General features: G+C 43.2%; 1 protein-coding gene across 4 annotated transcripts; it reads right to left on the reverse strand.

The window, feature by feature from the left end:
- Nucleotides 1-1,911: 1,911 nt before the first annotated feature.
- myom1a (myomesin 1a (skelemin)) lies at nucleotides 1,912-23,584 on the reverse strand. Of its 4 annotated transcripts, none has more exons than XM_031563097.1 (38): nucleotides 23,411-23,584; nucleotides 22,126-22,296; nucleotides 19,567-19,704; nucleotides 19,093-19,270; nucleotides 18,641-18,798; nucleotides 18,182-18,274; nucleotides 17,736-17,824; nucleotides 17,052-17,087; nucleotides 16,760-16,921; nucleotides 16,265-16,426; nucleotides 15,426-15,567; nucleotides 14,818-15,017; nucleotides 14,502-14,558; nucleotides 14,240-14,364; nucleotides 13,626-13,809; nucleotides 12,859-13,033; nucleotides 12,357-12,478; nucleotides 10,684-10,880; nucleotides 10,246-10,372; nucleotides 9,768-9,952; nucleotides 9,332-9,446; nucleotides 9,054-9,210; nucleotides 8,699-8,805; nucleotides 8,186-8,230; nucleotides 7,939-8,075; nucleotides 7,684-7,828; nucleotides 7,269-7,328; nucleotides 7,098-7,165; nucleotides 6,803-6,928; nucleotides 6,009-6,077; nucleotides 5,658-5,745; nucleotides 5,531-5,569; nucleotides 5,254-5,359; nucleotides 4,784-4,947; nucleotides 4,549-4,585; nucleotides 4,131-4,153; nucleotides 3,803-3,858; nucleotides 1,912-3,215 (listed from the first exon to the last, which is right to left on the reverse strand). In XM_031563097.1, the coding sequence occupies exons 2-38, from the start codon at nucleotides 22,239-22,241 to the stop codon at nucleotides 2,943-2,945; spliced, it is 4,461 nt and encodes a 1,486-aa protein (XP_031418957.1). In that variant the 5' UTR covers nucleotides 22,242-22,296; nucleotides 23,411-23,584; the 3' UTR covers nucleotides 1,912-2,942. The 4 variants fall into 4 exon arrangements, with proteins under 4 accessions (XP_031418957.1, XP_031418956.1, XP_031418959.1 ...); XM_031563096.1 differs by having other exon boundaries at nucleotides 22,126-22,299; XM_031563099.2 differs by lacking the exon at nucleotides 19,567-19,704 and having other exon boundaries at nucleotides 22,126-22,299.
- Between the last annotated feature and the right edge of the window lie 286 nt (nucleotides 23,585-23,870).

Genomic DNA, 23,870 nt, shown 5'->3' on the forward strand with positions numbered 1-23,870 from the left:
TGTTATTTCTGTAGGCTGTCGGCCTAGAAGTTTCCATAGTTTCACTTTAAATGTTGTGAAGGGTGTGGTGGTGGTGGTGGTCTTTTGTTGTTGTTGTAATAATCATGATAATAATTAGGCGTACCGAATATGACCACCGCATTGAGATTGAGAGAATGAGCAAGAACTGAGTTTAAAATTGAGACTAAAAAGTTTGTTGTATATCTTATTGAGTGAAAATTTTAAGAATGAACGGTATAGTAAGCGGATGTGGTGGCTGAACGCTGATAGGGTGTGAAGTATGCTACCTGTAGCCTACATAATGGGGTGTGACTTTATAATTTACATACGGTATAGGCTATACATAAGCAACAATAGGAGCTTCATTGTTCAATTGTACCATTTACTGACAACATTATAAAAAATATATGCATTTAAGCCTATGTAGGATTATTAGTTGAAGGCAATACTATAATTGAATATAATATTAAATGTAGAGAAAATGCTACATATAGGCCTAGTATCAACATTTGTAACAAGACAGGGGTATGTATTATCATAATAAGTTTAAATATCGATCATCGGGGTCCAAGCAGTTTGTGCAAACTGCCCCAAGTAGCGAAAGGCTAAATTATTTGTCTGCTTCAACAGGTGAAAGAGGAACATTTGAATTTTGTAAATGTTATCTAAGGATTTAAAGACTAAATTAATTTTGATGATAGAAAATTCATTTTGAGGATAGACCAAATCATGTCAGAGGAACAGAGGGAAATGTGTTGTAGCTGGTTGTAGTGACATCTTAAAGCAACATTAAGTAATCATTTTATCTTAAAACAGCTTAAAAATCATTTTGGTGGTACACTGACTTGTAATACGGAGAACGGCGTCTGTGCCACTGCCACAGCATGTCTGGTGCACCTGGTATTGCACTGTAACTTTGGGGTACAGGGCAGCATGCCATTATGAATGAGTCTCCAAAATGTCATTAAAATTGGCCATTCAAACAGGCATGTATTGGCTGCAAATTTTGATCGTCCGTTGGTGGTGGTCATTTTGTTGAGTGAGTCGAATGGGAGATGTTAGGAAATGTAAGCAAATGTTGGCAAGTATAAGCATACCAAATTTCAAAATTTTAGCTTCAGTGGTTCTTGAGATATTGAAATGTGTCAGTTGCAGCTCCCCCTATGGAAAACCCAATCACATAATTTGCCACACATCCAAATGATGTGATAATGATGCAGAGTGTCACATTTCATGAAGTTTGAACCTTTACATCACAAGATAGGCTAGTGAAGTGCTACATTTTTGCTTTGAACATTATTCCCTAGGTGGCACCACTCCATAAATTAATTTGAATGAGTTAAGGTAACGCGCCACCTCCTAGAAGCCAGCTTGCCATAAACTATTGTGGCAAAACGTTTTTTGAGCTACTGCCCAAAAAGTGCTTAGACCCTACCCCAAGGGCATCAAGGGCAAAACACATCTAGGGCCACAAACCTTATATCCGTATCAGACATGTGGGGCTACAAGCATACCAAGTTTCATGTGGATTGGTGAAGTCTAAGTATATAATATCGACAAATATAAATTGGTGGAAAAAAAGCAGAAGAAAGAAAAACTTGACAAACACTACACAGCCGCGTGCCTGCGTGCATTGGCAGTCATAATTATAGATAAATAGAAAATGCGTGATTCTGGAGGCATGGTAGTATTTCCTTATAAAGCCTAAATGTTTATTTTGCGCATCTAAATGTTTATTTTTCTGCCTCTTGTTTGTCTACTGCCGGCCTTAATTGCATCTGGATACATTTTCTGTGCAAGATACATTGACAAAGTCTACTTATTACACAAGTCTTTAAAGTAAGATTATTCTTCAGAATTGTAATAATCATTCAGTTAATCTTCAGAATAAAGTGAGACGCTGAGGCCAAACAGAGAGGCTAAGAAGCATGGGATGTTTAATTAGTACAGTACATCCTATATCATAACAGAACAGCTTTAAACGTATTGATGTTAACCCATTTCTGTAGCCCATTGCAACTAGCAGTTATGTAGCAAGTGTTCCCCACACCAGTGTTCTGATACGACAGGAGAACTAATCTCATTTCATGTGTACTGAGCATATGACCTTTCCATGAAAGTAACAGGCCAACACTCAGAGCACAGTTCACAGAGATCTATGAAAGCTGTAGGCTACCTCTTCAAAGTAGTGAAAGAAAAAGGGTGCCAAGAGAAACATGCTGTGTGAACTGTATGGTTGGATTGCTTACAGCTGTTCATTTACCTTGAATGAATTACACTGCGATAACTTGGGATCAACACAAATACCTTAGGATACACCAACCGAATCAAACAATATTCAGAAGCAGACAACACTGACGACACATACAAGCACACAGGCAAGTAAGAGTAAACACACAACCCCACCAAAGAGGAAATTAGTAGATTGAACAAACAGGGAGGAAGCGAATTTCATACACTTGACTGCTTGGGCTAATGAAACTATCTTGTATCATTCTTATCTTCCTCTTCCTTTTGAGATGCTGTGTTCATCCAATTTATCCTCTGTGTCTTGGTTGGGCACAACAACACAGACTACACATAAGACAATGTATACAGCTAATGCAGGTGATACAAATGATGTATGCTTCAGATGAGGGCAACACTCAAAGCATTGTAACATAGAGCATGTCTTATCAGCTGCAATTGGGCTATTTTAGATGTATAATCTAACTTCACAAAATCTCAAGATTTTATGAGTTAGTCATGGCATGATTTCAAATTCAGTTGAATCTCTGAATTAGAGACCATGTGTAAAGTTCACCATGCCCATAAACACCACATAGATTCCTTCAGTGTGGGTTTCTTTATTTCTTTATTATATTAAGACATGCTGAGGGCTAGAATACTTTGAGAGTTTGGTCATGTCTTAGCCCCTCCTTCCATTTTTACTCTCAATGGCATTACTTTTTTTCCACCTTCTTCCTGTCTGCCTCGTCTTCTGGGAAGTAGACGCTGACGGTGAACGGCATTGCCTCTGTGCCGTATTTGTTCTTCACCTGCAGTGCGTATTTGCCAGAGTCGGCTGTGTTCACTGCTGCGATGGTGATGCTGGCAAACTTGCCGTGCTCGAACTTCAGAGTGTAATGCTCATCAGACACCAGCTCTCTGTCGTTCTTCAACCAGGTCACCTCAGGTGCCGGATCTCCCCATACATTACCAGTGAGGTTAAGAGACTGAGGAAAGTGGGAAAAGTTTAATTAGGTGGCCAAGACCTGCCCTTTAAAATCAGACTATGAATGTTGCTATAAAAGTTCATGAGAAACAATAAAACATTCGCCTCCAGTCACCAAACTGTGTGACAATGCAAATTTAAGGACACAGCTCTGTACATGGGCAATGGAATGGAGTCAGTGAAACAGTACACACATTCAGTACATTTCACTATAATTCATGTAATAACAAGAGAGTATTGGTGATATTTGCGTCGAACCGCTGTGAGCAATGTTAGCATTCATCTCTTCTGAAGCCCACTAATTGGTTTATATATTTGTGCCAAGTTGAACTCTTTAGTTGCAGAGCCCCAGATAGTAGTAATATTTTACTACCAGAGGCTTGTAAAAGAAGTTGTCAATTATGCTGGCTTTAATGAATCAACTCTATATCTCAGGCATATGAAAATAGGGTACAATATATCCTTAACAGTGATGAAGTGACTGGGAGATGCACACACAGTAGAATGAAGTGCTACAGTACATGTGAGAAGGACATCCAATAACAGTCTGAGAGGGAATTGAAGAGTGCTGAGAGAGAGGGATATTACCTTGCCCTCCTGGATAGTGACCACATCTGGCAGACCTCCAACAACACGAGCGCGGTCTGGAGGATGAGATAAGAAAACCAAGGTCAACGTTGTAACAGAAAAATGTTACTTTCCTTTTCCCTTTACTTCAGATCAATGATATATCAGCCAACTAAAAACATAACTCATATGGATGAATTAATTATTGCACTGATAAATAATGTATTTTATTGAAAGGTTTCCATTTCAGTGCAGGAGACGAATGGCTGCTATAGTAACATCTATTCATACGTCACTTGAAGTGAGATGCATTTTCACAGGTGGGCGCAGTGATAATAAAGTCACTTACTTCTTTCTGCAATAGCTGCAGCCCTGCAAAGGGAAGAGAGGAAAGACAAACAAAGAATAACATCAGTTAGCATCTGCAAATAGAATCAGAGACGGTGCGGTTTATCTAGGCTACTTCCACACTTCAATACCAGGAAGGGTTTCAGGATGGGTCTTTGTGCTGTGACGCACTAAGGTCAACAGTCTATTTTTGGATCTTTGTGTGGGGGTTACATAAATTACTTTCCAAACATAAACAAATATTTCAGTGCATTTGGGTATGGTTGTGTGTCTAAAAATGAGATCCTGCTCTAGCCAGATTTGACTAAATGGCGATCAATGCTTCAGCTATTGTTCAGCCAAGACTTGCACAAAAGCAAGCATAGACACATTCATCTGTGTATGTGGGGCTTAGGCGCATGGATTAAAAAGTGACTTACTTAAGTCTTTTGAACTCCTCGAACGCATCCTCCCATGCTGTAAGAAAACAAACATAAAAGATGTAAATCAGCTGAACTCTTTAGCACTCCTCTTTCAGTCAATAGAAATCTGAAATTACATATTAAGTATGTGGTAGACTACGGGCCGCCAGCAACACCAGTATAACACCGAAACATCCCTCAGTGATTGGGATTCTAGTCTCACAAAAGTCTGCCAAAACCCTTGAGCCCCCACCTTGTCCAGACAGGTCAAAGGCCCTCTTGACGCCACTCTGGCCGTCAAAGATGTCCATGGCATACTTCCCCTTGTCTTTCTCTGTGGGCTCATTGATCTTGAGCCACAGCTGCTCCCCAGTCACACCGCACTGCACTCTCTCCGAGTGGGAGATCTTAGACTCTCTGTAGGAGAGAGAGGGGAGGTCGTAACAAGGGTTATAAACAGAGAAATCACACCACTGAGACTCATTGGGACTAGATGTCCCCTCCTGGGGAGGTAAGATAGCATGCTAGGGGTCAGCAGAATGATGGATGGATGGATGGTTAGAGAGATAGGCACGCATACAAGAAGAGGGAAAGACAGACAAATAGATGGAGATGGATGGATACAAAAATAAACAGACTTATCTGTAGATAGAGAGAGAGAGATAGAGAGAGAGAGTAAGAGTGACCGACATATAGGCTTGGATATATGAGAATGGAACATACTTGAGCAGCCAGCCAACACGAAGTTCCTCAGTGTGATACACAACGAAAGAGTAAAGTATGATGCCGTGTTCTGTGCTCATAATACTGATTTCCGTGGAGGAGTTTGCTATGAGGAGGAAGACAAGAACAAATGAACACTGCTGGAGAGGAACCAGTACTCTCACATGGTGGGATTGTTTACACATTTACACAGTGCACAGACCTACCCACCTTCCCCCGTATAAAAACACATGAAATTGTGTACACAAAGGAAATTTGATACAGAAAAAGAACTCACCGATGACTCTGAACACCTCGTTCATGACCGCCTCATAACCTGTAAGGGGACAGCACAGCAAAGTCATTTTCATTGTCGAGCGGCCTTACAGCAAGCCGTGATGAATCACAGGGCACGGCTGACTAACCTGCGCCTGTCAGATCGAACTTGCTGTGGTCCTTTCCTCTCTCATCCTTCAGTTTGACCTCATAGGTACCAGCATCCTTCTTTGAAATCTAAACAGGAGATTGAGGGGAGGATATTGAGAGACACACTGGAGACCTCTATCAATAAAATAACGGTATCAGAATGGCTTCACACAGACAGGTAAAACAAATCACAGAGAGAACATAAATCCTGAAAAGGCAAGCTTTTCTCCTGCGCTACATGCTGCAGTTTGGACAGAAGACGACACATAGATAAGGAGAAATAGAGAGATGAGGACATGACGAGAGAACACGTATGGTGGCAACTTAGAGAGAAAAAAGCAGCTCCAGACTTTAGGCATCTTGGGGGCATCCTCAGCAGCGGGTTTCTTTTTTTCCTCTCTGTCTTTTTTAAACACACTCTGTGAATTAGACAGATAAGCCCATTAATCCCAAGCGCCCGCTGCAGGATCGGCGTGGGAGATTCGCCTCTCCTGATCACAAGCATGCCGCTCCTCTCTCTTCAGCCAATTACAGTGGGGACCCCGGCTCACCAGGGGCGGCATCTCAACTCTCATGGAGTTCAGTCCAACTGGGACGGGATGATGGGGTCTAACGCCACTTCAAAATAACACGGCCATCATTCTCACCCTGAGCTATAGTAGAGGTTTTACTTTCAATCAAATCATACCGTTCGTGTTTCAAATATTATGTGTGCGAGGGGCCATACCAGCACAGTTGGACTCAGATGCTTATTGTATTTGATATATTAAATCTTAACATTTACTTAACTTAACATTTTAATTGGTATGGACACAGTTCTGAATGTAATCGAACCTAGGCTACGGTACTTTATGTGACATGCAATATGTGTACGGTATGGACATTTTGTCTTAGGAATATGTTCCTACTGTGCACATCATCCGAATACATGTTTGAAATAGATAAGCATACATGTATTCATGTAATAGAGTACATGGCTGCCCTTGACATCTCATCATTTATGGAACCAAGGAAGAGAGAGGGAGATTAGCATCTAGTGCAGCTAGCAGCATGGCAGCTTTAGTAGAAGCAAATTTCTACTTCACACACATCTGCTTAAAATGCCCCGCCATTACATCGCTCATGACCCACGTCGACTTCTGACCTTGGCAATATCGAAGGTCAGCACCGCGTCTTCAGTGCTGATTTTCTGTGCCTCCTCATCGTCCTCCTGAATCTCGTGACTATCCTTAAACCAGGTGATCTCGGTCTCTGCTTTGATGTTTCCAATCTGCAGAGGGAGGCACACAGGATGACAGGGGGCACAGGGGTCATACAATCCTGATCAGGCTTGTCACGCCGAGAGAAGCCACATCAGAGTAAAATATCGCACGTACTGAAATTCGTTTTTTTTTTTTCAATTTGTTCAGTGGGCTTTTCCTTCAGCGCTGCGCTCTTACCTTGCATTTCAAATGCACATTGCATTCTGGGGTCACCTCGAAGCCAAGATACTCCACAAAGTGAGGGCCTATGAGAGATAACAGTGTCAGACTTCAACCCACCTCTCAAAGACTATGTAAGTTCACATTTCACTGGATATAAAGTAAAGAGAATTTTTAATAAGGCTGTACCTTGTCTTCTGACCCATTCTGCCCTCTCGAACTCTGACTTCTTCTGTAGAACAGCAAATTCTAGGAAAATAGGCATGATTTCAAGTAACTGAGCGGTTTCTATTCAGTAATATGTTTCTGATGTTAGCACCAAATTGTTAACACTGCCAAACATACACATAATGCACTTATTTCTTTCATTAATTATAAATATTTAGCTGTTGGCAATTGTTCAGAAAAATAGAACTACACATAATAAAACCCACTTTCTCCTCTCACAGAGATGCATTAGTCACTACAGACCCTGGGAAATTCATACAAGATGCCCAGTACATGGTCCTAGACTGCCCCCTGGTGGCCTTCTAGTGCCACTGTAGGGTTGAGGAACCTGATGCTGGGTGACATCAATTAAATTGGGGTGCTGAGGCCAACCTACCCTCTCCAATCAACACAAGGCTGGTGCGGCCCTTCGCTTTTCCATCGACCAGGTCGAAGGTGTAGGTTCCTTCATCAGTGACCTCCAGCGAGTCCATGTACATCTCAATGATGCCTGCGCTCTTGTCAAAGTTCACCGTGTATTTCTGATGAGGCAAACGTAACTGATTTGTAACAAAAAATGTAAGGCAGAGACAGATCCATGTATGAGAGTGTGAACGTCTGTTGTTTCAACCCAGAACGTCAGGTGGCATACCTTTCCCTGGGTGACGGTGGTGTCATTGAACACATATTCCACTTGGCAGTTTTCTGTAAACTTAGCCACTTGAGCCCAGAAGCGAACCCTGCCCTTCTCCTGCAGCTCAATAGCCATCTCAGACTTGAAGGGTATAACTGCAGATCAGACATGATGATGGTGAACACACAGATTTCACTGAATGAAGGAATAGAATGTTAATTGTGATCCGAGTTTGTTCAGTTTGTTGTTTTAAAGATGAACTCACCGGGGAATTTGTGGTCAAAGCTCATATCAAGCAGGCGCTTCAGTACTATAAGAGGGGGAAAAAACATCACCAATAAATGCTCTTTTTCTCTTTTCTAAAAGCCCTCTCTTTTTCCTCAAGTGACCTCCTCAGCTATTTTAACTGCTATAGACACATACTCTGTGACAAATGTCAACCAACATACTCCTTTAAAGTGACTGTTAATGAATCGAGTCCAGCTCTGTCCTTGAGGTTTCATGATGAAGGCCATCAATGAGGAATATGACTTGGCCTCCCCTTTGACTGTGCCAAGCTAAAAGCAGACATGACGCACCCGTTTCAGTCAACACCACATCGCCATCTTTCTTCTCCAGTTAAACTGAAGGACACTTGTCACCTCTGCAGTCCAACATGTCCCCCCCCCCTCCACCCCCACCTACACACCCTTTGTCCGGACTGGAGCGTCTCAGTGTCCCTATGAATGGAGCCCGGCTGACTCACACTCCTCACTGAGTGTATAGCTGGCTGACTCACCCTCCTCAGTGAGTGTGTAGCTGGCTGAGACGCCATCCGTGTTGGTGACCTTGCATGAGTAGATGGCCAGGTCCTCCACAGATGCGTTGTTGAAGATGGCCCTGGACCTGGAGGATGGTAGAGACATCAAATTGCAGACGCTTTAATATCTGAAAATGGCTATTCAGTGTGTTCTGATCATTGAAACATTTTGCAAACCATAGCGGTTCTTGTTGACAAAGCATGTTTTCTTTTTTATTTCTGTATTATGTTTATATATAACATACGTGATAAATATACAAACCATATATTCATCATTAAATGTCTTGAAATAACTGGGTTAAAAAAATGGAAAGACATAAAAACAGAAACTCACCTGCCCCCAGACGTCTCAATGGTGAGGCGAGAGGTGTCTGTGAGCTCCTTGTAGTTCTTGGACCATATGAACTCTGAACCCTCGCCCATTGCAGAGCACTCAAAGATCATAGAGATAACGCCGTCATCATCCACATCCATAATGATCTCGTTGGTGCCTGTGGAGAGGTGAGGCGAATCCGAACACGTCAAAACAAATGGCGATAAGCCATATTCTTAGTTCGATATCCAACAAGTATATTATCAAAACAGGCATGAAGCATGCAAGCTGCTGCTTACCAGGGCGTGTCTCTGCAACAACAGGACCGAGCCCCTTGGTAGGCTTGCCAACGCCAACCACGTTTCGAGCACTGACGCGAAGATGGTAGGCTGTACCAGCCTTCAGACCAGTGATCTGAGGGAGGGAGAGCGACAGGTAGTCTTCAGTCCTCAGCTGTCACTAACATACAATAATATAATATATATACAATAATACATACAATAATATATAATATAAACCCCCTTCAAATGCCAAGGTCTAAATGCTGCTTGGTGGCACCAAACCGTGTCACTGAAGACTGTCATGTGACTGGACAATTATCATCTTTCATAAGCCTTCTTGCTGGTCCTACTTCAGGTCCCAGTGATCTCACTTCTATAAATAGATGCGCGTCTTAAATACCTACTGGTGTGAGATAACCGACCGAACAGGCCGTGACAAACGGCATTTCCTGACCTTCTTGTACTTGAGCTTGATGGACCGATCGTGGACACACTTCCAGGAGTTATCATCAGCCGCGGCCTCTTTGATGTCCACGTAGTAGCCGTCGATTGGACTGCGTCCGTTGAATGTGGGGGGTTCCCACAGCAGCACCAGGGAGGTCTTACGCACCTCCAGCACATGGAGGCCACAGGGAGGCCCTGAACACACAGCCAGGGGGACAGAGAGCGACAACATCAACAAGAAACTCTGAAATCTTCTGACAGACATAGAAAAATGTACCAGCTACTATGATTGGGCACCATTATTCCATTTCCATGAGTGTAATATAAAGCCCTTGCCACCCACTACCATGACAACCACTATAAGAATGCCTTATTTACGGCTTCTAGGGTAAAACCTACTAGGTTTTTCAAGGATACAAACATTTTTCATGTCCAACAAATGGAACTCCATGACTGGGTGAAAATGTTTCAGAATAAGGATTAGTTACCTGGCACTGCCACGGTCCATTCTTTGCACTCCAGTCCCACACTGGGCAAGGAGGCTCCACTAACGCCTGCCATGTTGCCGGCACGAACTTGGAATTGATAAAAGACATTCTCCTTCAGGTTCTCCGCCTAGGTAAAGCAAAATAGACTTTGAGTCTAAGAACAACATAACTGTGCTGTGTGAAATTACAGGATCATTTGACAATAACAATGCCACGGTAATCCATGGTGATTGCTATGGTAGCGCACGCACTCACACACACACACACACACACACACACACACACACACACACACACACACACACACACACATGGAATTAAAGAATTAAAGAATTGTTGATGTAATGTAACTGCATACTCAGCTGAATAAGTAAAATCACAGGGAACGATCATTCAGTCATACTGAAGTGTTTACCAACACAGGCTCTCTTGACTCACTTTATATGAGGTTCCAGTGACCGCCTGAGTGTTCAGCTCATGCCACTGGCCGGTGACGCCTCCCTTGACTGTCCTGTAGTCCACATAGTAACCCACGATGTCTGCCCCGCCGCTCTTAGCTGGAGGCTGCCAGCTAATCACCATGTAGTCGCGCAGGCGCTCCGCCATCTTGACGCCGCTGGGAGGCCCAGAGATGGCTGCAGGCGGAGTGGCAGAGGACACACAGGTTAGCGACACGCCGCTAGCCCTCACTTCACCACGTATCCCCCCGGAGGGGTTTGAGCTTTTCTGAGCAACTAGTTCATTTTATCTTTTCACATCCTAGTATTGTCCAGTGGCTGGCATATTTTGGTGACTTTTCATTTGGTGTTTGGTTTGAGGTCTTAATGAATATCTAAGGACATTGATATAGTTGTTATTAATACGTGATGTCGGCAAATAGTTGCTGATGGATGCAATGGCTTTCAAGATCAAGCAACTATGACCAAACAGTCCTATAACAATGCAGACAGTAGTTTGTTTACATGCACAGGGAACGGAGAAATCTGATACTGCAGGCTATTTGCACAGCATTCAGAAACCTGGGTAAGGTGTATACATGCACCAGCATTCTGGTTTCTTTTGGAGTACTTCAGCTAGCATGTTCGGCTTTCTTAAAATCGGGATTAGGGCTTATCCAGGTTTCTGAAATAGGGATTGTCCAAACAACAAAACCGGATACTTGGAAAACCGATCAGAACTGGGTTACTTATGTCCATATAAAACACACACAGTGTCACACACATTACTATCCCATGAAGCAAAGCCCATGAACCTCTCACTAGAACTAGTCATGCAATGTTAATCACACAGTACCTCACAGCAGTCCCACAGTATTGGTTTCTCAGGTTGCTGTTTTTGACCTCTGGCCCAAACTGTAATATTCTGAGCTCTTACTCTTGTATCGTTTCCATCCTCTCCGCTCTTTCTCCCTCTCTTGGCTCTGCCTCGGCACTGAAGCATTCTTTTACAGTCCACATGCTTTTTCTCTCACTCACGTCATGCACTGCCTACAGAAATGGACAAAACGCGGCAGACAATTCAAGCATGCAGAGACGCACAGCAGCATCAACATTTAAGGCTTAGGGATATTATACTAAGATAATTATTTGACAAGAAAACATCTAGACTCTATGCTGATGGCATTAGTTTTAACTGTTAGTTTATATTTTCAATGGCAATACAGGGGCAACAGACATTTTCAGTAAAAGCACAAAGCTCATGCTCACTAACTACATAGCACTAATTACATAGCCGGGGAAAAATGACCAATAATTCACGTTCCCACATTTGAAATGTCCGTCAAAATGTCAAACAGAATGGGGCAAAAAGAGCTGGGAGGTATGTCAATTATAAACGTGACTTAAATAATTCAATGGTGAGTCAGATAAAAATGAAGAAAAACATTGTAAATTATTGTTATTTTCTACCATAGGGTCCTGGCCAATAATGACTATCCAGTCATATCAATGACCAGCTATAAATGAAAATGAATGGTGGTTTACTTTTGTTTTTATTAACAGCACAAACCAAAAAAAAATCCATCAAATTTACATTTAGTACTTTAATGATCAACACCCACTGAATTTTAATAGCGCTTCTGCACGTCATGATAAAATCTTATGCCTACTTACCAACACTGGCTTTCACAATAACAGCCTCAGAGAGAGCAGAGTGGGTGCTGTATCCTGAAGCGTTCACTGCCTTAACCCTGAACACCAGCTTGTCCCCAGTGTTCAGTCCATGGCAGACAAACCTGCACCACAAGATGTATAGACCTCAAAGATGTGACTTCGATTAGATTAGATTCAACTTTATTGCCATTGCACAGAGTATAAGTACTGAGACAACGAAATGCAGTTTAGCATTCAACCAGAAGTGCTAAAAAGCAGAAAAGTGCAGAGTATGTATATATGTAAGGTAGTAATATATAGATAAATAAGATGATACAGTATGAAGTATGACTTAGCTGTTCTGTCCCACTATACTTCCCAATCATAAAACACTCCACAGTAACGATGTTCAGTGGTTCACTCTGACCCTAATCAATGGCACCACATTCTTCTACACTAAATGGCCACACTTGACAGTAACAGTCCATCAAGTCTTGCAGCATGCCAGTGTGATTGGTGGTACCTTGTGCACTTGACTGGCTTGTTATTGCAGGGCACCCACACATTGCTGCCCTCCACGCTGGTCTCGATGTAATAGCCCACGAGGTGTTTCACGTCCTTGCTCTTGCCCCAGCTCACCACCACAGACGAGGCAGTGTTCCTAATGGCCACCACGGCACCTGGAGCTGAGGGGAGGTCTGTCAAGGAAACAAACATGTCAGTACGACAAAAATACACTGCCTGAGCCACAAAGGCACACACATAAACATTCACACTGCACACACACACAAAGTCTTTGTTTGGGTCCATAATTACAAAATAAATAAAAAGGGGCTCACATTTTTATGATTACATTAATTTTCCTGACATGCATTAAATCCCACATCTTAGGCGTAAACACAGCATCTTTTCCTCATAGTGTGGCACCATGCATTTATTGATGAGACCAAACTATTCTTTGCTTAGTCTAGTTTGGCATCTTCCAAACATGAATCATAAGAAGAATCTGATCCAAGTCTCGTGATGCCCCTAGTCAATACACGCGTCAGAACACACAAATACACAGATACACACACACAGAAACACTTTCTCTCCCCATCTACAACCCCCTACACACACACACACACACACTGGTCTGGTCAGCCCCTGACCTCTCACACAAACAGAACACTAGAAAACAACAGCTTTGTAAAAACTCCCCAAATCCCAAACCAGTGTCAATGCACTTTCAGAAACTGGTATGGCAAAAAAAAACCTGCACAGTGTCAGTAACTTAGAAAACCTCCTCACCAAGTTTGTCTCCCACAGTGGTGGCATCGGTAGGGGCGGAGGCCTCCCCGACACCAGCGGAGTTGGAGCAGCGGACGCGGAAGTTGTAGGACTTGCCCTCTGCCAGGTCAAACACGGCAAAGCGTGGGGACTTGGACGGCATGCCCGAGTTCACCCTTTGCCAGTTATCTGAACCGCTAACGCACTGTGAAAGAGCAGACCGTTGGTGTGTTTGTGTAATGGTTTTGAGCATAGAGCAAACACACACATAAACAAGGCACACTCATGAAGAGTAGAGTTCTTTGGATAAAACATTGTTATACAATATGCTGTTAATAATATCCTCACTGGCAAAAAAACAACACACAAACAACTATGTCATGTCACCTAATCACTATCATACACTTTGTATGACATGATGAAACCATATGAAACAATAAACACACACACACACACACACACACACACACACACACACACACACACACACACACACACACACACACACACCCCTACTCGTCTGACATGAATGCAAGTTCCTTGCAATAGCTAATTAGCACACTGCACAGAGTTTACACATTCTCCTCAGCATCTCCGAGTTGCTCATGGGAATCTGATGCCCCCCCTCTCCTCACCTTCTCGATGTAGTACATGACCCCCTCATGACCCCTCTGCGCTGGAGGCTTCCAGCTCAGCACCACGTAGCTCTTGGTGGCCTCAATGACCGCCAGATGGGTGGGTTCACCGGGGACCACTCCCCCTGCAAGGGGAAACAGAACGTCAACAGAGAGGCCGTGCGCACTACCAGTGACACCGAGAGACCAACACAGTCAGACACGTCAGAAAAGACTCTCTACTCTCGTTTGTTGGCCTCAGGGGTTCCTGTTTGATCCCTACCTGTGGGCTCCTCCTCAGTGAACTTGATCATCCCAGTCCAGGGAGCGGAGGGACCAGCTTCACCGAAGAAAGGAGAAGGGAGAGAGATTTCGCATCAACGCCATGGCTAATACCTGACAAACATATCTTCATAACATTTAAAAAAATAGTAGTGGAAGTGCTGCCGAATGGGTTGGAATTCCTATTTTAAGCCTAGCAATGCCTTAACTCACTGAATCATATAGCACTAAATCAGAAAACAACATGCACTTCTTTTCACATGGCAGATGACAATCACTTGGTCATCCAGGAATACAATGAGACCCAAGGGGCTTACCTCTCTGACGGGAGCGGTCGGAGGGATCCATGGCAACCACGGTGTCAGAGACGCGTGAGGGTCGGCTCGCGCCAGCCTTGCTGATGGCGCGCACCCTGAAGGTGTAGGAGCGGCCCTCCACCAAGCCCGTCACTGGGAAGCGGGCATACTTCACCGGAGTCTCGTTGCACTGAGCCCAATGGGTTGTGCCAATCTCACACCTGCATTACACAGGGGGGGAAACACAGGTTGTCATTATACTCACTTTTCAATATTTACTCTTGATTCCGCACAGCCCAGAAGGACTTGAAATATGTGTGATTCATTTCGTTTTTGTTGAAAACGGAAAGATGGCCGCAGTCCAAATGCAAATTAGAGGCCGACAGTGGGGAGGCTCACCCATAATTTATAATGCTGTCATTACGCAGTACATTATTCTTCTTCCCTAAATAGGGATCATATTTCAATATGTCAGGGCTAATAACCCTATTGTAAGTACTTAGAATACATTTTAATCCAGTGGGGTAAAAGATGTTGTCTGTGTCGATTTTTCTAATGTCCTTAGCACACTTATTTCTACAGCACAGAAGGAGAGGCGGGATTGCTGCACCAAGGGGAGATGAAGTGACCTGTCAATGAAGTAGCCCACGATAGGACTACTGCCCTCCACGGCTGGCTGCTTCCAGGTCACCACCACGTAGTCTTTATTGGCATCGTGGCATCTCACATCCAGAGGAGCAACAGGGGCACCTTCCACCTCCACATCAGCATCTGACACACACACACACACACACACACACACACACACACACACACACACACACACACACACACACACACACACACACACACACAAACACGCACGCACACATTAGAAGTGACATTGGCGGTTATTTCAATACAGAGGCCCACTCTTAACACACTGCTCTGCTTCTCTTAACTAAACTCCACTGAATTCATACTCTGCTTATTAACATGCAAGTCCACCTAAAGGCCCATGTAATATTGGTATTGAGCTCTGAATGAACTCCAGATCTCTTTAACAGCAGTTTAAAGGAGTAATGTTAACATGCACCCTTTCTGAGCAGCCTTCGGTGATGTGGGGTCCAGATATAGACACAGCATTCCCAGGGAGTAATTTAATAGGAGGGGGGAGATGTCACTTAAAGACACAGCACCCACAGAAAACCTGTCAGTGTGGGTTTTAGTTCGTTAGTTTAGTTTGTTAAGCTCCCCTTTGTTGTTTTCTTTGGTGCATTGGTTCATTTTTCACAAGATAAGTGGCCAAGATAATCAGCGACACAAACACCAATGTGTGAAAAAAGACTGTGAAAACACGTCCCCAAACTGTTTAACAAATAGAGATACAATCGAATGTGCAAAAAGCTGTTAATGAGCAGCGCGCTATCGCCGGTTAATAAGAGGAGACGCGTTTCTATGGACGACCTCTTCGGTTCAGTCACCTCACCTTTAACATAGACGTAAGAAGAGTAGGTCTCAAAGCCAGACTTGGTGTTGATACGCAAGGTGTAGAGGCCCTCGTCTTCCTTGTTGAGGTGGGCCAGGGTCAGCGTGGCCTTCTCTCCACTCCAGTGCATGTGCACCCATTTAGAGGGCTTCAGGAGAACACCTGACCAGACGACATGAGCAGCAGAGTCAAGCCAAAGACAGAAAAGTACATACTAACAAACACATACCGAAAGTACAATTCAGAGTCAAGCCAAAGTCGGACAAGTAGATACTAACAAACACATACTGAAAGTACAATTCAGAGTCAAGCCAAGACGGACAAGTAGATACTAACAAACACATACTGAAAGTACAATTCAGAGTCAAGCCAAGACGGACAAGTAGATACTAACAAACACATACTGAAAGTACAATTCAGAGTCATGACAAGATATGATGATGACGACAAATTCAAAGCCACTGCACACTAAGAAGACGTTTGATGTGTACGCACTATCTCTGTACCACAGCACTTCAGGCGTGTAGCGCTTGACGGTTGGGTAGACGATCACAGTGCAGCCCAGGCTCAGGGTCTCGCCCTCATGGCCAAAGGCCACCGCAAACTTATCAATGATAGTGGTCCTGAAGGTGACTCCGAACTCGTCAGAGAAGCCATCTGGAAAAACAACAGCTGATTCATTCTTCCACACAACGACAGCAAGGGTGCGGATGCAATTGTTTAGCACATTAATGCAGAATGTTACTATGGGGATTTTTGTGGAGGTGGTAACAACTGTTTGACTTACGTGGTTTGGCAACAACCTTTTCGCCCTCTTGGTATCCTTGAGAGATAATAAGATAATTAGTATATGTCCGATCGTTAAGCACATACAAAATGCTTTCTTTCAGGCATATGACATCCGTATCTGCTTTATGTTCCGCAAAAACATATCTATTTAATCATGTACTGGAATGAAGTACATAACAATTACAACGTATTTTTTTCTTTTTTAATGAACCAATATTGGAAACATGAGAAAAGAGACAAGACAGGGATTGTGCATGATTCACACACAAAAAACACACACAAGCATATGACCTTTAACTCTGGGAAACTAAAAGACCCTAAAATAGACTGCTGGGGAAGAGGCCACTGGCCACCAACCTTAGACTAAAGAGCTTAACACTTATTGAAGCTGCTCCTGTCAGTTAACAGCTACACAAGGAGCCTTAAAAACAACACTTAACCGCCTGTATGATGTGTATAGCAACAACACAATAACAAGATACTGATTCATTTATCAGTGTTATGTGTTCAAGCAATTAAAAATGTTCAACACTGACTGTGTTCAAGCAATTAAAAGTTTCAAATAAATATTTCAATACATTTATAAATGTATATGTTTTTTTTGTGCACCGTGTAGTGGCTGTTTTAAAAAGTAATTGAAATGTAAATACAGCAGACATACAAGAAACATTCTGGAACTTACTTTTTACAACAACATGGGCGAAGGAGGAACTCTCCCCCTTAATGTTAAGGCCTGACACACGATACTCAGCAGTGTCATTGAAATCACAGCTGGGAACACAAGTGGAGAGAGGTCAGAGGTCAGGAAAGGCATGACAGACACTACTGTAGTTACCGGATGGTAGTCCTCTACCGGATGGTAGTCCCGCACATCGCGCATGCTCAGACACAAACGGTTTACGGCAGAAGGCTCAACGTCAACATATGGGGTTGTCTTAACGCATAATGTGGGTATATTTAATGTAATATTTAATTATTAAAAGTGTGAAGACGGAGTAAGGGTAAAAGGCAAATAGTTTGTATTATGAAGAAGTGAGAAAATATAGCAGTAGGTAAAACAAATAAAGCATTGATGTGATAGCCAATATAACTTGACAGGGAGAACAAAATGAGAATGAGATGATGTACCTTTGAATCTTCAGAGAGTGCATGTTGTAATTGCTCTCTGCGGTGTACTTGTCAGGGTGAGCCTTGGCGTCGATGGGAACATTGTTCTTGTACCTGAGGAAGATTAAAAAGACACATTATACAAAACTGCATATTAATTCTAAAAACAACTGGGTGGTATGCAGTCAGTGATAACATAGTTGACCCGCAAAACAGATCTATTTGCCAACAGTTGGCCGGCAAATCATTCCATCGGTGATCATGGGTTGGGTAACTACAAGTGTGAGTGACGATTGAGTGGGTGAGTGAGTGAGTGGGTGAGTGAGTGAATGAGTGGGTGAGTGGGTGAGTGGGTGGGTGCATGAATGAGTGAGTGGGTGAGTGAGTCCATGAATGGGTGAGTGAGTGAGCTAGTGAGTGAGTGAGTGAGTGAGTGAGTGAGTGAGTGAGAATGCGTTTGTGTCAATGTGGGATCCTCACCAGGCCACGCGTGGTTTAGGCCACCCGGCCAAGGTGCAGTGCAGTGTCACGCTCTTCCCCTCCCACACGGTCTGGCCCTTGGGCTTCACCATGAACTCAGGGGGGTGGGTGAGGCTGTCCGCATTCATCTTCTTCGTGAACTCCTGCTTCTCATGAATCTGAGGGCAGACAAAGCATTGAGGGACACAGCTGTCAAGATCAGATGCTTTATTATGCCTGTGGTGTTTCTTTCAATTGTGCAACAAAGGTATTCCAGTTAATTGCTATTTCACTCTCACACAGACTGAACACTCAGGATTTCCCTAAAGGGGGAAGCCGTGCAGGATTTGCATCCCATGACCAAATTAACACTGCCACTACCGGCGACAGTGAGGAGTGGTGTCCCTTGCCACTCAGAGATGTTTCCGGGCGAAAGCCTTAAGACCTAAATCAAAGCAGTAGTCTCCACTAACCTTTTTGCCCAAAGTCAGGAGGTCAGCAGACTCCCTAATGGTCGTCTTTCTGGTCTTCGTCTCCACCTTCATCTTAAAGTCTTCTTCTTTGGAGAAGAGGTTCTTCATGACCACATAGCCGATCCCTTCCTCCTTGACCTCCTCCTGGGCCTCTGCCAGGTCTCTGGCCACTAAGTGACTGTAACAGACCCAAACGTACACATGAGGAAGACTGAAGAACGTGGCTGTTTAAAGCATAATAGTTGGCACGTTTACAGCAAGTCTTCCCAATTAGGGGTTTGCTAAGGCCAAGGGGTTTTTGCTAGGGGTTTGCTCAAACGTCACTTAAAATCTCATTTTAGAACAAATGAATATTGTTTTTTAAAGGGTGTTGAACGAGCAAACAGCTTGGTAACCACAGGTTTTGGTTTGGCCTGTTGTATTGCTATGCTAGTCCAAAAGGTCCTTAAGGGGTAGCCTTTTCAATAAAGTTACCTGCTTCTGAAGACAGGTACCACATATCCTATGACGTGACTGTCGGTGTCAACCGCCAGGTAGTTGCGTTTGGCTTTCTTGGATAGCGTGGTCAGAGTTTCCTCTGCCTTTTCTGCTACCGCAGTGGCTTTCACAGTGCTTCAGAGTGATAGAATGGGGAAAACAAACAAACACAGACAGTACAATAACAACATGCGACTGTAGTACATACACACATGGAAACAAAACCCTTTAGGTAAGCAACTATCAGAACACTATATACTCAATACCATTGTAAAATGCCATTGTATTGAATGCCTTTGGTAAGTGTAAAAGCTGGAGTACCACCACAGCTTTGGAGGATCAAAGGCTAAATCCAACATTGCCGTTCAGGCTCCAGTTTGAGCTCCACAGACAAATCTTTTAACTTGACCACCATGAAGGAGATAATCCTTGAAACACATACTGGCCCCTGACACACATTCAGGGCCCTCGGACGAATCCCATTGTCTAGTGGAGTTAAAAATAGAGTACAGTGTCCCATAAGTGACCAATAGCCCCAGCACTCATCATGTGTGATATCCAGCTTTCCACCAATCAGCCCTTCCCCTTACCACTGAACAACCCACTTCCTCTCAGGACTCATAAGTGGCAAAGCTGAATCTACCCACCAGGGAACAGGGACTATGGATGTAAATGACACACAGTACTAGACCTGATCTAAAGGATACACTGATTTTATTATATTTCATTGGACTATTTGGTTGGTCTTGTCCTGTGTTCTACTCTAGTCAAAAGGTATATTCAAGCATCAAAATCTCCCACTGTCTTCCTTCAGTTCATAAAACCAGCTAAATGTATGCTCACATTTAAAGTCCATTCGAAGTCCCAGCTCAGAGGCCACTTTACAGTTACAGTTCTGCAGGCAGCACTTCCATGATGTGATGCCCCAGCTACCAGAAATAGCTTCTCAGACCAATAATAACTCTTGGCACTTTTCCACAGAGGCTCAGATTCATGTCCCTCACCGTGGCACAGTGTAATGTGTGGAAGATGCCTAAAACCTCATCTCCGTTGTGTCCAGAACAAAAGCTGTATGACTGCCACTTATCCATTCACACTTTGAAGGTCGCGGCTGCATAACCCAGATGTGAATTGCGGACCTATCACATATCATTGCCACCCGGCAGGATGAGGCAGTGACATGTAATAATTGCATTCAACTGATTTGTATGCCGTGTTATCCCTTTCCCACTTCACCGAGACAGATAAGACATCTAGAACTTCACTCTGAATTAGTTTTCTTCCCCTCGCAGAATGACTAATTATGTACTTTATAAATAATTAATCATTTCATTATTCCAATGATGAGGTCATGTCATATTATTGCAAACAAAAGTTTAGGCGTTTCATCTTAGCTAATGACCAAAACAAACGAGATTTGCCAGCCCCAGTACTTTACATTCTCAGACATATCTGCTGCTGAAGACTATAGAGAACACATTCGATCACACTCAAGAACAACCAACACAAAATTGAGGGAGCTAGGAAAAGGCCTTGGCAACAATCCCATTAAAATTACATATTTCAACTTTATTTGAGCTCAAAAACAACTTCACTGTGGTAGCTTCAACTACCACAACATGATCCCTACATCCCAAAGTGACTAACCCATCTCAAACGGCATCATAGATGTCAAGCCCCATGAAATGAGTGATGGACAATGTCGGAACTCATCCATCTGTGCCATGGCAGTGATGTTGCAGCTTCTGAGCAGGAGCAGAACAATACGCTTTACTAAAACATTGTTCACGTCAGTCAGTGGTGTCAGTCAGTGTAGTCCCATCATATGGACATCGATCGAGCCTGTCGAGTAATTGCCTTTAACGGCCACAGATTTGTAAATCTATTTGGATGGCCTGAACAATTCTGTCTGATACATCACCAGTTAACAGTTGGTGCAGACTGCAGATGTCCAAGCTGTTATTGTAGGCCTATACATTCAAACAATTCTGATCATTCTGAGAAATGTATGACTACCCTATTGGTATATGCTGCGGAGAAAAGACAACTACCCTATTGGTATATGCTGCGGAGAAAAGACAACTACCCTATTGGTATATGCTGCGGAAAAAAGACAACTGCCCTATTGGTATATGCTGCGGACAAAAGACAACTACCCTATTGGTATATGCTGCGGACAAAAGACAACTACCCTATTGGTATATGCTGCGGACAAAAGACAACTACCCTATTGGTATATGCTGCGGAGAAAAGACAAATAGAAAATCTGCTGCTCAGCTAGAGTAGCAATAAGATGAAGTGGTAGAGACAGACCAACAGCAGAGTAGATATCAGACACCTATACAAGAAAACATAACAGATGTCAAGTCCATGTATTTACAGGTATTTATGAAATCAATGCTGTATATAGATAAGCGACTATATAAACATGGATCTAAAAGGAGTCTCTCCTGCATGGCTGGTGTTTAGGCCTGTAAAGTTTTTTAGCATCTCTCAACAGTGCCTTGCCTCCCCATCTCAGAGAACAAGGGGCCCTCTTTTCCCGTGAGCTCTTACCGGCGGATGCTCCTCTTCACGGTGTGACTCTGAGTCACGGACTTCTCCAAATGGCTGGTTTGTTTGTGGCTGCTCTCATGGTGGCTGTGATGCTGCTTGTGCAAGGATCCGGACATCCTGAAGCACTTTCGGTCAGACCGTCCTGTTGGGTCCCCTGATCCTCTTGATATGCTGCTTTAAACACACAAGTCATTTCATATCAAATGAATTACTTTGTCTGTACATTAACAAATAGTGCTGTGGGCTTAACATATGTTTACTGAAGTTTAGTGAAATAGGATTAAGGACATCTGTCATTACTTGGCGTATGGTGGTGCCACATTTACACCATTTTGGCATCAAATTCAAATTGCTGAAACTATATAAGGACCACCATTTGTTGCAGTGGAGAGATACGGGAATAGATGGCAGTTTAAAACTGGCACCTTTGTAACCGGTCTACTGAGGCTTCAGGGAGGTGCTGTATTCTAATACTGTATCTTGTAAACTGAGCATCTCCCACTGATTCTCTGTGTAGTTAAACTGTGTTGGCGCTCCATTGTCCCATGCTGCTTATGTCATGCATGATATCTGGTTGGTGAAATTTCCACCTGTGACATCAGGGCGGCAGTGGTACAGGAGGTAAAGAAGTCGGTTAGTAATCAGAAGGTTGCTAGTTCGATTCCCTGTCGAAGTGTCCTTGAGCAAGACACTGAACCCCTAATTGCTCCTGATGTGCAGTGTGCCATCAGTGTAAATGTAAAATGTGTATACTATGTAAGTCGCTTTGGATAAAAGCGTCTGCTAAATGACTAAATGTAAATCAGGCCATACGCCTGTCGATATCCATGCACTTCCCATTTCCTACTAATGTTGGTGATCATTCCTGACACAACTTAGGCCTGGTGTTCCTTTGCCCTAATAAGGCGCAAACACAGCAATGGGCTCATGTACTGTTGGAACATTTGGAAGTAAAATCAATGCAGATGACCAAGATGAATGGACATAAAATATTATTTGACCACACAAACACACGTAGGCATTAGTAGCAATACAAACATTAAAGAATTTAAGATTAAGTACAACAGGAGGTTAAACCTTCATATGCAAGAAAGTGACAGCAAGAACAGTAAAAGCAGAGTGAAAGCACCAAGAAACTCCATAGTGTTTCTGGTATATATTAATTTTAAATGTGTTTGTTTATTTAGGCAAAAGTGATTCATAAAAACTGCACTATCACAAAACATGGTAATTAAATAATGTTCACCATAGTGAAACTCATTCATCACCACATGGCCATACTCACCCAAACAAAGCGTTGGTAGCGGAAAGTAACAGAAAAGCGGCGCAAGTCCAAAAGTAGAAAAGCTAGTCCGAATACAGGCAAAGCTGCAGCAATGGGCAGCCAACAAGACGAGGGTTCACAGAACAAAAATAATGCTGCTGCTCGGCAGAATGTATCCCACAGTCACGACCTTGTATGGCCAGCAGGGCTGTTAAATATAGCTCCATAGAGAAAGGCCGTCTCAACGTGTCTGCGCGGATGAAGCGTAGGTCTTGTGGGTTGGTTTACGCAAATTGTAGCGTACGCCCGATGCAAAATTACTGAGAGTCAATTACCTTTTGTTATGGTTATATTTGGCTAATATTTACTCTGTGTGGAATTCTTTCGATTCTTTTTTTTCCAACAGACACGGTTTATTTCATTCAACGTTTTTTTTTGTAGAACTGTTATGTTTCTGGAAGTTTTAGGCCTAATGGCTAAA

This window comes from Clupea harengus, chromosome 25 (genome assembly GCF_900700415.2).
Source record: "Clupea harengus chromosome 25, Ch_v2.0.2, whole genome shotgun sequence".
NCBI classification, from domain to species: domain Eukaryota; kingdom Metazoa; phylum Chordata; class Actinopteri; order Clupeiformes; family Clupeidae; genus Clupea; species Clupea harengus.

Coding starts and splice junctions, on each gene's coding strand:
- myom1a (XM_031563097.1), bottom strand. CDS start 22,241: ATGTCCGGATCCTTGCACAAGCAGCATCACAGCCACCATGAGAGCAGC. Junction 16,922..17,051: donor AAAGGTTGTTGCCAAACCAC/GTAAGTCAAACA, acceptor TTGTTTTTCCAG/ATGGCTTCTCTGACGAGTTC. Junction 8,806..9,053: donor ATTGAGACGTCTGGGGGCAG/GTGAGTTTCTGT, acceptor ACCATCCTCCAG/GTCCAGGGCCATCTTCAACA.